Source organism: Rattus rattus, chromosome 1 (genome assembly GCF_011064425.1).
Source record: "Rattus rattus isolate New Zealand chromosome 1, Rrattus_CSIRO_v1, whole genome shotgun sequence".
Lineage (NCBI taxonomy): Eukaryota > Metazoa > Chordata > Mammalia > Rodentia > Muridae > Rattus > Rattus rattus.
In genome coordinates, this window is record NC_046154.1 from 185,108,344 (window position 1) to 185,123,688 (window position 15,345).

The 15,345-nt window shown below is 35.6% G+C and overlaps 1 protein-coding gene across 18 annotated transcripts in view; it reads left to right on the plus strand.

Moving 5' to 3' along the window:
* Ppfia2 (PTPRF interacting protein alpha 2) overlaps window positions 1–15,345 on the plus strand; it is a 460,024-nt gene that overhangs the window by 372,186 nt on the left and 72,493 nt on the right. For all 18 annotated transcript variants that reach the window (XM_032911955.1, XM_032911963.1, XM_032912051.1 and 15 more), the window contains 5 exons: window positions 2,793–2,876; window positions 3,148–3,279; window positions 4,355–4,417; window positions 8,524–8,615; window positions 12,371–12,506. In XM_032911955.1, coding sequence (XP_032767846.1) covers window positions 2,793–2,876; window positions 3,148–3,279; window positions 4,355–4,417; window positions 8,524–8,615; window positions 12,371–12,506 — 507 coding nt within the window. The remainder of the gene's footprint in view (window positions 1–2,792; window positions 2,877–3,147; window positions 3,280–4,354; window positions 4,418–8,523; window positions 8,616–12,370; window positions 12,507–15,345) is intronic.

Below are 15,345 nucleotides of genomic sequence, written 5' to 3' on the forward strand. Positions count from 1 at the left end.
CTGAGAGCAACACTGCACTGTAGTGTTGGGTAAAACCTGGTCCCAGTATTTCTTACACATGATGACTGAATTTACCTTTTGTATTATAAGACTATTTTGTTTTTTAATCATCTAACTGGAGAATGAAAGTAGGTAAAACTCATTTAATCCTTTAAGAATTCTTGCTTAATGGCTGTAAATAAAACTACATTTGATATATTTATGTATAATTAACCATCGGAGATCATTCTATACTCCCACTGTTATGATTTGTTATATCGATTTCTCTAATTAGAATCCACATTTTCTCAAGTAGGATATAATATCACTTGAATTTTATGAGGTGTTTCATTTATTTTACCACTAATAAAAGTGTCAGTAATAAATTTAGACATGGCAATACTTGCGTTTTGAATCTGAAGTGAAATCCTTCAATATCTGCATGTTCATTACCGAAGGAAGAAACATGAAACGTGAAGAAGCTTAAGACATTAATAGAACTTGTACTTTATAAGACTAACTTATAGAAGTTCGAATATTCACACCACTGTTTTGGATCAATGTCCTATTTAGTTTTAATAACAAATGACTGTAAACTATAGGTTCAATTATAAACTACAGTTCCAACACCCCATTTACCAATTATCTACACCTTTTCTTAATAGGACTTGCAAAGTTTAAATGGCATAAGTGAGTGGAAAGGAGAAAATTCTTATAGAAGACCTGGGTTCTGTTCCCAGCACTCACACTGGGTAGCTCTCCCATCAGAACTCTCCCATAAAGAACTATTCAACTGCCACCCTCTTCTTGCCTCTGAAGCCACTGCAAATACACACACTAACCCACAGACAGAAGCGCACATGTGAATATAATTAAGCCAATGTAAAAAAATAATTAATAACTAAATAATACAAAACTCATTTGTTTCCATTTGAGGACTATGGTAGCTTTCATTGCCTGTGTAAGACACTTGGAAAGAAATTGTGATTTTTTTCTGTGTTTATGAAATAAATTTAGGAGACATGACATTCATATATATGTGTTCAATTTTAATTTCATACAACAGATTTGAAATGCTAAATGTTATTCCTTAGAGTAATTTAGAATTTGTTGTATAAAATAGCACAAATGTATATCAGCTAGTCACTATTTCTTTTCAGGTTACTTCACAAAGTACTTGCATATAGTTTTAAAATAGTTTAAAATAAGTTTCACTATTTCGGCATGAGCTAAAATATGTCAAAGGATATGTTCTAGAGTAAAAATTGCACTACTGACATGAGACTGTTTTGGTGTTGTAATTACTTAACTTGTAATTATAAATTAATATGTTGATGCATTGTTTTAAGTGTGTGTGCATAACATACTAATACAATTCAACTATCAGCAATGTCCCATGTGCTAACACTACACCTGTGATTTCCTGACAGCAAGACATGTAACTAACCTCAGTGCTAGGCAATCCTCAACTCACAAAGGGTCCAGGCATCCTTTTCACTCCAGGAAACATTTTTGTTTGCATTGCAACAAATCAATGCAGACACACTTTGGCATAGTCCTTCGTGTCATTTTGTTTTTTGAGCATTCACAAAGTTTCTTGTCCTTATGACATTACCATCACCAAATAAGTCGAAAAGGTTTTTTTTTTCTTCATTTAATGTTTTAAAAATTACACTTGAAGATAAGGCCATGCTCATCGTGTACAGAAATGTCTCTTACATGGATCACTGTTGCTGAAGAAACTCAATCCTGTTTGAACAGAAGAATATTCATAATAATACAAATTGTGGCTTAGTCCTAACTCGGATTTCTATATACACGATCTTATATAATCCTGATCCACACATGACACTCCCGAGTCCTAAGGAAGAGCAGTTTTCAATGTTGACATGCAATATTTGCCTCAGGTATTTTTTTCTAGGTACATGATAAAACAAAAGCTAAGATGTTCTTAAGTATCTATTAGAGATACTCTAGTGTTTGGTTTCTCATAAATCCAGTTATTACATGTCATTTCCAGAGTTGGTTCAAGTCACTCTATCAAAGTCCATCATTGCCAGCTGTCACTAACCCTTCATACCTCAGGTCCCCAGCTTTTGATTTGAGCATCTCATTGTCTTCCATTTATAATCATCAACTGCATTCTCTTCACCAGATACCAGAATAGTGTCTATTAAAGTATTGAATTTGCCGTCACTTTTATTTTAAGCATTCTGTACTATGTTCTGTTTGGTGTCAGTGTCTTTAGTTCTGATTTTTTCAATTATGTCCTTCTCCTTTTCCTTGACTCGTTAGTCTGATCCAACCTCTTCTACCTCATCTGATGATTATCAATATGTTATGGAAGCTAAACTACAAGAAATGATCTCCATACGTAGGAAGGTAGTCCTACTGGACTTTACTTTCTATCGCTAAATAGAATCCATCTAAGTTTTTTTCTTTTCATTTATATAAAAGATTATGTTACTTTTATTTATTGATAATCGACCATCTGTGCAGTTCAGTGCTTCAGGAGCTTAAGATTTGACAATGGCAGGTTTGTGTTCAAACCATGCACAGTCTGCATGTTACATTTGGCTGACTTCATTGCTCATAAATAAGTCCAGTGTTTTGCTGATGCTTGGATGTAACAGGCCCTTGTTAGCTGACACATTTCAAGCAATGCTGTTCAGCTGCCTGTTTAACGAAAGTTTATGTTTGGAAACTGAGTTTGCAGTTGGTAGTAGCTTGCTTTACATTTTATTTCAGTTTATTTGGATGGGAAGCATTAACTCATCTTACATTTTAGGTCCAATCTTTATATCTCTCAACAGGCTGAAGAGAGACACGGAAATATTGAAGAGCGTATGAGACACCTAGAGGGTCAACTTGAAGAGAAGAATCAAGAACTTCAAAGAGTACGCATGAAGCTTTCCCATCTAAAGCTGGGTTTTTTAATTCACAGGCTGCAATATAAGAGGGAAACGTTCTCAGCTAGAAGCTGTGTTTAAATTTATTTGACTATGTTCTAGGCATTTGAAGGAAATAGTTTCTACAAATTTAATCAGAAACATGCATAACATTATATTCAGTATAAAACCCACAGAACTATAAAATTAAGCTTGAACAGCGATGAGTTTTATTTTACCATGCCAAATACATTTCTTTTCTCTTTTTCTAAAATGTAAGGCTAGGCAAAGGGAGAAAATGAATGAAGAGCATAATAAGAGATTATCTGACACCGTGGACAGGCTCCTGACAGAATCCAATGAGCGCCTGCAGCTGCACCTAAAGGAAAGGATGGCTGCCTTGGAAGAGAAGGTACAGTTGCAAACAGGAAAAGAAGCACATGGAGGCTTAGCCACATCGTCTAGGTTGTATGTTTTCCTAGGCGGCTGTACTCAGTGCTGTGTAAGGCAATCAATCTAGATTCCTTAACCTAAAAATACTAAATGCGGTCTTAGATAGTGAGTTAATAATTTCAATAAAATGCTATAACATTATGTATTGAATGAATACCAAGATGACACATAATAAATACTACTTATTAATATGTTTACAAGAAATGCATGCAGATATGCCATAACACATGATGACACCTTCAGTTCATATCATTTGTTAAATGTAGAGGAAGACTAAATATCAAGCACGGGTTTACTTCAAACTATTGTGTGCTTCATCTGGCTAATAACGACCAACGTTGAAAGCTAAGGCAAGAAAGGGTGTGTTGGGTAGAAGAGTATCATTGTTACTGATAGAGGGTTTACAAACTGTATTTCCAATGGCATTGTTTCAAGAAATGTACTCAGGTTCAGTCTGAAAATTGATTCAAAATCACATGTCACATTAATAACTGGAAGCTATCACACTGATCAGAACTGTTAGACATGGTGACCAAACTCAGAATAAGCCAGAGAAGTAAACACTAAAACCTCAAAGCAAAATTATTTCAGAAATCTAAACAGAATTTCACTCATTATCTTCTACAGGCATTTTCCATTGACATATAATTAGGGAAAATGTTTTAACAAAATGTTAGCCAATTTTGATTTTTTTTGACACATTAGGAAATCAAAGCATACTGGTTGGGTAATAGTTGAAGAATAGCTTCATTCTTTGTCATCCATAATAAAGTCTGTGCACAATCGGAATAATAGCTCATGGGGTAATATTTATGCTGTTTATCTATCCAAGTGTAGCAAAATAACATTTCTCATTTTAATAATTTATTTTGCAAAAGGTTCACTGTCACTTTTAAAGGCTTCAATGGAACTTCGTTTCCATAGAAACCAGGAAATATATTTACCAGGAAAGGCTTCATAAAAGGTTCTTGAGTATTCATGCACATATTTAAATATTTTCAGCATATTGCTTCTTTCTTTTTTCTTTTCCATAGAATGTTTTGATTCAAGAATCAGAAACCTTCAGAAAAAATCTTGAAGAGTCCTTACATGATAAGGTATTATGAAAACACATCATCTTATTCACCTAGATGAATAGCATATGAAATAAATGTGATAGAAATAATTTTGTGTTAGACTTTAAAACAGTTTTAACTCATTATAGCAACGCACATATTTATGTAGAAATTGAACAGTTTTTAGCATTGAACACATTGCAAACCAGAACTCTGGAAACAAGTCATGTTATATTAAAGTCACTATTAATCAATATTTCTACTAATAAATATGATCTTGTTTTGGATCACATTTATTAGATACATTCATTACAGTTTGTGAAGTTATGGAAGTTACTTCTGAAAAAAATAATTGTTGTTATGTGGGATTGTGTTATTAAGTATTTTCTAGCATATTCCTACGTTGGGGTAATTGAGAATTGAAGAGAAGAAGCATACATTATGAACAGCAATTCAGAATGGCAGAAGTCAAGGGCCAATCCAGGGAAAGTCCCGAGCCATGGGTGGTAACGATTTCAGTACACTAATGATCTAAAGGAAACTTCAGGGTTCCAGCAAGTGACTAAAGATTCAGTCAATCACATGATCTGGCAGACCTTCTAAGAGCAGAATACATATCATGGCTAGAAGTGCTTGTTAGTTTGGGGGACGTTACTCATATGTGTGATACTTTTAAACTGAGGAGGACTTTGGTGAGGCCTAGACATTCAGGATAGAAGAGATATGGTAATAGAGTGACAAAGCACAGGTAGTGAGATACTTAACAAGGTGATAGTAACATGTAGTTTTTACTTCATTAGTCTTGTTCGTTAAAATTTCCTTTAAAATGTCAGCTTAGTGTACATCCTCTATTTGGGCATTGGAAACAAAAATGGATAAAGGAAGAGAAGTGGGAGGGCAAGGAAGGAAAGAAAGGAACATAAAAAAGAAATAGAAAGGCTGTAAAGAAGAAGGGGGAAACAAAGAATTAAAGATCTGGCTGCAGTACAATAATAGAGAAGGGGAAATTGGGACAGGAAAAGTAAACTTAATAATCTTACAGAAGGCTATACAATGTTACAATAATTTAAAAATAATAACCACCTAGTTCCACAGCCTGGATGCCCATACTCTGATGTACATCACTATTGCAGGTGTTGCTAAAAGAATGCTTTAGTACCAAATGGTTAATAGAGATTATACAGAGGGACAGTATTTTAGTAGGCTCTTAGACACATTTAGTGAGTAGCTATCTGGTCCAAGTGGAGGTTAGGTCTATGGAATAGCAGGGAGGATGTAAGTATGGGCAACTAGATGAATCATCAGAATTTTGCTGGAAGTACCACATGTTTAGTGAACTAGTTCTGACCATATTGTGAATTTTGGCCTTGATCCTGTTATGCAGTGTTAAGTTATTTAAAGTTCTGGGTGCTTCTGGCAAGATCCTCAAAACCTACTCCCCAGCACCTACACAATCCTACAGCTTCCAGCACTCTACCCAGGCAACCAACATTTCAAGTGAGCTTAAGCATTAATCCCTGCTAATGTCAATCTCCAAAAAAAGGGTATTCCTAGGCCAAACTTCATTTTTAGGTTATTATATCATATGGCTAAACACATTCACTGGTCTTAGAATATCTATACTTATTCAAATGTTCACTAAAGTTGCTATGATCATAAACCACCATGAACAGTATCCTCTGCATGTCTTCCTTGTTTATTTTTTAAGTGATTTTAATCTTTGAAATTTAAGGTACTTAAACCATTTCCTGAAGCAAGTCTTGTTCAGTCCCTGGCAGGCTTATTTGATCTCATGTAGGTCAACGCCACTATTAATTAAACACTTCCTAAGTTTGACCACTACTGAGTATTTTTCCAGGAAGAAGATGATGTGTTTTAGGGCCAACTCATGTTTTCTTCTGGACACTTATAAATTCTGATTTAACATGTTGATTTTTCCACAGGGTTGCCAAATTAGCTCATATTTACATATATCAAACACCACTGCACTGCCACTTAACCTGGCCACGATGACCGGCATTACCATTCTGAGTAAAACACATATAGCCCTCCTCATAAGTAAACATGAATAGTGTTTACTATTGTACATTAATAATGAAATTAGGTAACCAAATAAATTATTTTTTCTGTTTTTTTTCTTTTATCAGATAATTTTTTATTTACATCTAAAATGTTATTCCCTTTCCTGTTTTTCTTTCGGAAATCCACTCTCCCATCGCCCCTTGCCCTGCTTCTATGAGGGTGCTCCCTCACCCAACCACCTACTCACTCCCACCACCCCACCCTGGCATTCCCCTACACTCTAGCCTTAAAGCACGTATTTATTTGGCTCTCCGTATGTTTCAGAGTGACGAGCGAGCAGAAGAATCAGTGCTTTTCCAGTCATTTTATTTATTTACTATTTATTTACTTACTTATTCACTTTACAACCAGCTTATTGCCCCCCCCTTCCTAGGGGTTTGTTCCCACAACCCTTTGGCCCATCTGCCCTTCCCTTCTCCTATTAGCTGGTGCCTCTCCCCCGGCACCTGCTAAGTACACTCCCCGACTCCAGTACATCAAGTCTCTGTGAGGCTAGGCACGTCTTCTCCCAGAGGCCAGACGAAGCAGCCCAGCTGGAAGAACATATCCCAAGTACAGGCAACAACTTTTGGGATAGCCCCTTGCCCCAGTTCCAAACCCACATGCAGACCAATTGCATATCTCCTATATATGTGGGGGACGCCTAGGTCCAGCCTTCATAAGTTATTTCCTTGGTGGTTCGGACTCTGAGAGCCCCAGGAGTCCAGGTCTCCAGTTGACTCTATTGGTCTTCCTGTGGAATTTCTATCTCTTCAGAGCCTTCAGTCCTTACCCAAACTCTTCTGTAAGAGTCCCCAGCTCTATCCAATCTTTGTCTGTGAGTGTCTGTATCTGTCTGAGTCAACTGCTGGGTGGAACCTCTCAGAGGACAGCCATGCTAGACTCCTGTCAACAAGCATAAAAGAGTATCATTAATAGTAATTGGGAAATTGGTGCTTGCCCATGGGATGGCTCTCAAGTTAGGCAGGTTGTTGGTTGGCCATTCCCTCAGTCTCTGCTCCATCCCCCACCCCTGAATTTTTTGTAGACAAGATAAAATTTGGGTCAAATTTTTCTGTGTGGGTTGTTGTCCCTATTGCTCCACTGGAATTTCTGCCTGGATACAGGAGGTGACCTCTTCACATCAATATCCTCAATGCTGTGAGTGACAGCTAAGGTCATCCCCATTGATTCTTGGGTGCCTCCCTTATCATAGGTCTTTGTCTCAACCGTTTTACTTTACTGATGTGCCTTTCAACCCTAATTTAAAAAAAAAATGAAATCCTTCATATTATTGATCAGGGATGTCCAGAGGAACAGAATTGATAAAATGAGAGCATTTATTAGAATGGCTTACAGTCTGTGGTCCAACTCATCCAACAATGGCTGCCTATCAATGGAAGGTCCAAAAATCTAGTAGTAGTTCAGTCACAAGGCTCAAAGTCTCAGCTGGTCTCCATTCTGGAATCCTGAAGAAATAGGCTCCTATGACAGTGAGGAATGGACTTGCCAGGGATGGAGAGAAAGCCTATAAAGAGCTAGCAAGTTTACCTCTCCCATGTCTTATATGTAGGCTGCCATTAGGAGAGGTGGCCCAGATCAAAGATGCATCTTCCCACCTCAAAAATTCTGGATTAAAAGTGGGTCTTCTCACTTCAAATAAATTAATTAAAAAGAATAAAACTTCCTCACAGGTGAAACCAGCATTTGGATTTTAAGTAAATTCCAGGTGTAATTAAGTTCACAACCAAAATAATAGTCATCATACTCAGTTCACACCGATGTATTGTTTAATTTAAAACTACGTGATTTGCTTTTGTATTTAAAATGCCATATCTATAAGTAACCGTGATCTTAATAATCTCACAAATTTGCAAATGTTTAAGATTAACAAATACCAGGGAGTTTATTTCTGTTGCTGAGCTATTCATAATGAAAGGTAAACACAAGTATACTTTGTGATTACATATATCCAATGTCCTTTAATAAAATTAAATCGTGTTCTTTTTTGAGTATCCATTTATTTGCCATAATTGAATGCTGATACATGGGGTGTAACCATCATCTAATTACTTTTTTACTTTTAGGAAAGACTAGCAGAAGAAATAGAGAAGTTGAGGTCTGAACTTGACCAAATGAAAATGAGAACTGGCTCTCTAATTGAACCAACTATATCGAGGTAATATTCAGTTAAATGTTTATTTTGGTTCAGCATCAATGTAAATTCTCTTATATTTTAATGTTTTCTTTCATAAAATAAGGGTCTCATATTTCTCAGAAGAGATTGCAAGAATTTAATCTAATACTCTAGTTTCTGAATTCAAAGATGATATCCAAATTTAGAATTCCTTTTTGAAGTAATTCTATCAAAATATAACTGAAAATCTTTTGTGTTCTGTGTTCAAGTGTACAGTTATACATGCATAAAAATTCTTAAATGAAAATTCAGAGTACATAGAAAAATTGCATTGTATTTCAAGGATTTATTAGCCTTTTTTGTTTTTATTATAATGTTTGCATATAATATATATTGACTATAGTATAGTTTCCTTGTTGTTATGCCTCCCAGTTATTTTTCACCTCCCCAACCTCTGGATCCACCCCTGTTCTGTCTCTAATTGCAAAGTAAAATGGCTTCTAAGAAATGAAAATATAAAATATATTTAAAAAAACAAAACTAACACATCAGAGCAGAATAAAGCAAAGAAAGAAAAAGTAAGAAGCAGATAAAATGGCATATTGTAACACTGGGGTGTTATAAGCACTGTGCAGGGGCACCACACAATCTATATAACATATATTATGTTCTTGGTAAAATAAATGGTTACCTAAATTCCGTGTTTCAAATGACTGGGTAAAATTGAAACTAAAACTTTCTGTAGGATTGGCCGGAGAAATAGCTCAGTGGTGTAAGAACATTTATTTCTCCTGCAAAGATAAAGATTCTTTCCCTGGAAAGTATGTGGTTGCTTAAAACCAGATGTCACCGAGATCTAGGAGATCAGACTGCCTCTTTTGACTTTCATTGGTAGCAGGGAACTACATGGGACACATAAATATATGCAGACAAGACACTCGGATATATTCAATAAAATGAAAAACAAAAATTTCACTAAACATTCTTTTGCTCTTTTCAGAAGAACTATAAATTAACACAATATTCAATAGTTGACTGCTTTTAAATTTAGAAAAATACAGTCCTGTGGTCACAGAGATACACAAAATCACGTACATGACTATATGTGATATGTGCTCACAAAGTGTGGGAGATATAGTGATGATACTGATGATGAAGACAGAGAAAAGCTATTGAAATATCATAGGAGTCAATGCATAGAGCAACCGCTGTCTAATCACATCAAATGTATCGTAGTATTTTCACATGCCATGTCTATATTTTTCGTATTATGTCTCAGAAATAGTGTTGGAGAAATATAGAAAGTTCTATTAATATAGCGAGGTTTCCTGACAGCCTGACATCTTGGCATTCACCTAAAGAAAGCGTTGTTGGGTCCATAAAATTCATCATTTAAGGGAAGCAGATTGTGGGGAAGACCATAGATGTGAGTGTCCTGATTCCTGTACTTCAGATAGACACGTCTGCTGTTTGGTATGGGAAATAATTTTCATTTTCTAATTCTCACCATAGTTTTTCATATAAGTATATACAATAATATATCCAGGTTACCACACAAGTTTTCTAAATGAATTATATTAGAAAAAAATGTGTTTTATTGCACAGCCATGTAATAGGTAAACATTTATAAAGAATGGGTAATAGTTACATTGTTGATCCAGGAAAATCATTGCTTAAATGAATTACAATTCTTTAAACTTAGACTTGCTAATTCTCTCTTATAGTTTTTGTGTAAAATGATTTGAAAATTTAATTAGAATTAGTAGAGATATGGTCTCTGTCTTCTTTTGTTAGGAGACAAGGTAAAAATTGTGACAAAGTGTAGAGAGGTAAGCAGTAACTTTTACAGGAAGATTGTGTAGTGCCTTTCTAGATTGGTGTTTGCTCAAATGTTTTCTCTAAAGGTCTATTAACCATGCTGCATTTGCCAGACAGGTATACACTAGAGCTCCAGCTGTGATTAAAACAGATGCTTCTGGAAAGGAGACAGGGAAGTGCTATGTCAGAGGCTCTTGCAAAGATGAACTATGAAGAAAGCTGGAATAGCCTGTGACAATTGGACACTTAAGCTGAAACTCAAAGAATGCTAGACATAAAGACATGCTGAGACTATTTCAACAGAAACCCTAGGATGCCCAAAGGGTCAGAAATGAAGCAAGGTGTAAGCTATTGGAGGAGTTGAATTAGTTGAATGAATTGAAGGAAATGTCAGTTAAGCTGGGTGGAGAAGGATGGGAAGGAGTAAATAGCTGAAGTGAATCTTCAAACTAGGAAATCCTAATTTTTACAGACTGCCATGGGACCCTGGGGTGTTATAAGCACTATATTTTTGTGTGGGTTCTGATTTGTTCCATCAGTTTTAAAATAATATAGAATTCAGGGAAAGCAAAACAAAACAAGAAAGCCACTTTTAAAATGGCAAATTGTAATGTTAGACACCGCACCGTGGTGTCCAAACAACAGCCATTGGTGGTACATTCCTACATTCCTTTGAGGTAGGTGGTTTGTGGACTAAAATTCTATCCTTTCACTCATTGTCTCAGGAGAACTAGTGAAGTCTTCACCGTGTGGAAGGCACTAAAATTTTTAATTTTTATGTTTATAAAATGTAGTGGTCTATCCACCAGACTAAAATCAAGAGTTATGGTATTTCTGAGTATGGCTTGGCTGGTTTATGTTTATATATGACTCATTTACTATACACAAGTTGACTTTCAGTTTGTGTTTATTGCTATAAAAATATTGTGTCATTAGTTTGCAGAATGATTCCTCATTTCATTTGATCTCATTAAGCATCCGGTAAAACAAGGTCCTCCTTAAGTTATATCTTCATCTGCCCCTGCATCTAACAGCCTGAGCTCATCTAAGTTTTATAAACCTTGACAAATATCTAATAAGTGCTTATCTCTAATCTCAAAGTGGGTGATGAGAGGTGGTATCATCAATCAGCAGGAGCCCCGAGTCGAACAGACAACACCTACGTATCATGGATCTGGGATTTCATTTTATAGGACAGCATGAGGTTGCTTTTGTTATTATCATGATGATTACACGAATAAATCGACCTTGCTGTAAATCTATATACAGACAATGTGCCTGACTGTGTTTAGATTACAGTATAGTTTATTACCATGTTTATTGAAAATGAGTACGGTGATATTTTCCAATAGTAATTTTCCACCTACTTCATCTCTAAGCAAATTGCAGCACCAAGTGTGATTACCAAGATTTGTCATCCTCTTGAACAATGATTTACTCAAAGCTAAAATCCTAGCCATTTACTAAAATGAGATTATTTACTATAAAATGAACATATTACTGTTTCTCTAAATTGGACAGCAGAATACTGCACATTGGAAAATGCTAATATATTTCTCTATAATCGATAAAACTTAAAAGTTCCGAACTCACAAGTTGATACATTTTTCAGTAAGAGCAACTAAAATTTTTAAAATATACAAATATTCAAATACACACAAATGATGAAAGACAAAGAATGTCTAAAATTTAAATCAGTTGACTTTGACCATTAATGTTAGCATGTTTCATTGTAGTAAAACACTAAAAGTAATAAGAAACAAGGTCATAAGTGTAGTCTAAAATGGAAAAAATGCACCTTACATTCAAGAATGAAATTTGCTATATCACCTGATACACATGTCCCACAACTTAACAAGAATAACACTGTTCTTTCCAAAAGTTTATTTGCTTGAGAGATTCTGATTTATTGATAATTTAGAAGCAGGTAGTTGCAAATTTAATTTATGAAACTCGATCTTATTTTTTCTATTTTTCAGAACTCATCTAGACACCTCCGCTGAGTTGCGGTATTCAGTTGGGTCCCTCGTAGACAGCCAGTCTGATTACAGAACCACTAAAGTAATACGAAGACCAAGGAGAGGCCGCATGGGTGTGCGAAGAGATGAGCCAAAGGTAATTGCTTTTCTTTCAGCATTAGTCATTTTAGCTAAACCCAGGACGCCATTCTAAATAGAATTTCTACTACAAGAGAAGCCTGAATGGGGACAGTAATTTATGTTAGTTTTGTGGATAGAAAATGATGCATTCTAAAATTAATTAATGGGTAATATGTACTAGAGCATTCCACGTACTTATTTATCTGCCATTATAAATTGTGTGCAAGTTCTATACCAATTTCAGGAAATCCAAGATTGAGGCACTGAAAGATTTAGTGTTCCACATTACAAGGCTAACACACTAATTGATTCAAAATTGGAACTAGATGTAGACAGTGCCATATATAGTGTTTTAACCATTACGTTGTGTTGCCAGACAAGTGGACATTCTAAGGACTTGGACTCCTGAGTACCGACATTTTTAATTTTTCTAAAATTAAGAAAATGATTTGTTAAAATTACTATATTTAAAACATCTCTTTAAAATTTCACACAGAATTTTAAAAATACCTGTGAAATCTAATCCAAAGATAAATTGTAATTCTGTTCCTTTAATCCATAACTTATTTTTATTTACTTTTTAAATTTCATATATGCATACTATATTTATATTATATCATGTCCATCACTGGCTCTCTCTGATCTGCCTCCTCTCCTATCCCCTCCTCCCTCTCAAATCCATGACCTCTTAATTATTATTGTTGCATATGTATATGTGTATATACAAAACACCCGATGAGTCTGTTATTGCATTATTACAACAGACCCAGGATATATTTTCTTAAGACAGGTCACCCTCTTTACAGAACACGCAAGAAATATAGAGAGAGTAATGATGATAAGGAGAACATGAAAGAATAAATTTCAATTTTATGAATACTATATTTACTTTTATTGGATATTTTTTACTTGCATTTCAGATATTACCCCCTTTCCCAGTTTCCTATCCATAAACCCCCTATCCGCTCCACTCCCTGTCCCTCTTCTATGAGGATGATTCCCCACCCAACCACCCACCCCTTCCCGCCTCCCAGTCCTGACCTTCCCATACACTGGGGACTGGACCAAGGGCTTCTCTTCGCACTGCTGCCCAACAAGGCCATCCTCTGCTACATATGCAGCTGGAGCCATGGGTCTGTCCATGTGTACTCTTTGGGTACTGGTTTAGTCCCTGGGTGCTCTGGTTGGTTGATACTATTGTTCTTATGGGGTGGCAAGCCCCTTCAGCTCCTTCAGTCCTTTCTCTAATTCCTCCAACGGGGACCCTGTTCTCAGTTCAATGTTTTGCTGCTAGCATTCGCCTCTGTACTTGCCATGCTCTTGTAGAGCCTCTCGGGAGAAAGCTATATCAGGCTCCTGTCAACATGTACTTCGTGGCATCAGTAATACTGTCTGGGTTTGGTAGCTGTATAAATATGGGTGGATGCCCAGATGGGGCAGGATCTGAATGGCCGTTCCTTCAGTCTCTTCTCCCAACTTTGTCTCCATATCTCCTCCTATGAATATTTTTTGTTCCCCCTTTTACGAAGCACTGAAGATACATTTATAACACTCTCCCTATTCCTTTTCTCCCTTCAACTCCTCTTGTATCACTTGCACTTATCCTCAAATTCAGGGCACCTTAATCATTATTGACATATGCAAATAGGTGAATTTTATAACTGTAACTAGCTGAGGTATGTGCATATTGTTGAGGGCTGATCTGCTGCGACTGGAGAAACCATCAGAACACTTGTCCCAAGAGAAGACTCTTCCTCCTTCAATAGCCGTTATTTGCTTGTAGCCCTTCATCAAGGGCTTAGGGCCCTGTGGGATCTCCCCCATCCAGACTGCCATGTCAACTGGTACTGTCCCTGGGAAGTTTATTTATGCAAACAATTTTTGAGGTTGATGGGATATAGTTTCAACTTTTAAGTCATGTTTCTGTTGAATCAATAAAGCTGCATGAGAAGCAACAACGTTCCTCTCTGCCCTAAGTATAGTTTGTTCACACAACGTCTTTAAAATATACTCAAAATTCTGTTTCTTTTTTCCCTGAACAAGATCTTAATGCTTTTGGTAGACAATTAGCATAAATAGGTAACATGTAAATTAATCTGTCACACTAGCATAGAATTGTGGAAAGCATGGAGAATATAAAAGAAAAAATAAAGACAAGATAGTCCCAGTTCTTTCTTCTTACTTTAAGAGAAACTAATTTATGCTCTTTCATAGCAAAATATTTCCTTAGCACAAAGTATTAAGTTAACAGAAAATCTAAATGTCTACTCAACTGTATCAGTTAAGGAAATATTGTTCATTTTCTATATTAGTTTGCCATTCACAACAAATACATAAACTACTCCAACTAATTTTTGAATATTCTTTAGTTTCATTCATTTCCTTTACTTTTTCCTCCTCTTGTCTCTATCAAGTCTATTTACCAATTTATTTTCTGAAATAAACTTACTTGGGAAACTAAACTTCTCCTTAAAAGTATTTCATAACACAAATTCTTCTTCAGGCGTTTAGTCATTAATTCAATATACCACAAAGCACATTTTTATCTTCCGCATAATCTTGAATGTCTATAGCAGTGAAATTAATTATATTAAGAGCATAAAATTCTAGGGCCTGTCTATTGAGATCAGAGTTTGCAAAATAATTGATCTATCAGTTACTCAAAACTCCCAAACAGAATATTACTTAAGTTAACTTTAAAAACTTAAACCATTAAAATGACTGTGTTTGCATCAAAAGGTTACTGAGGGTGTAGGTGAACAGGGCCGTAGAGATGAAATCATGCAGTTTTCCAATATTTATAATAATATTTTACTCAGCTTACTACGTAAATTAAAAAAAACAGTTATTATACA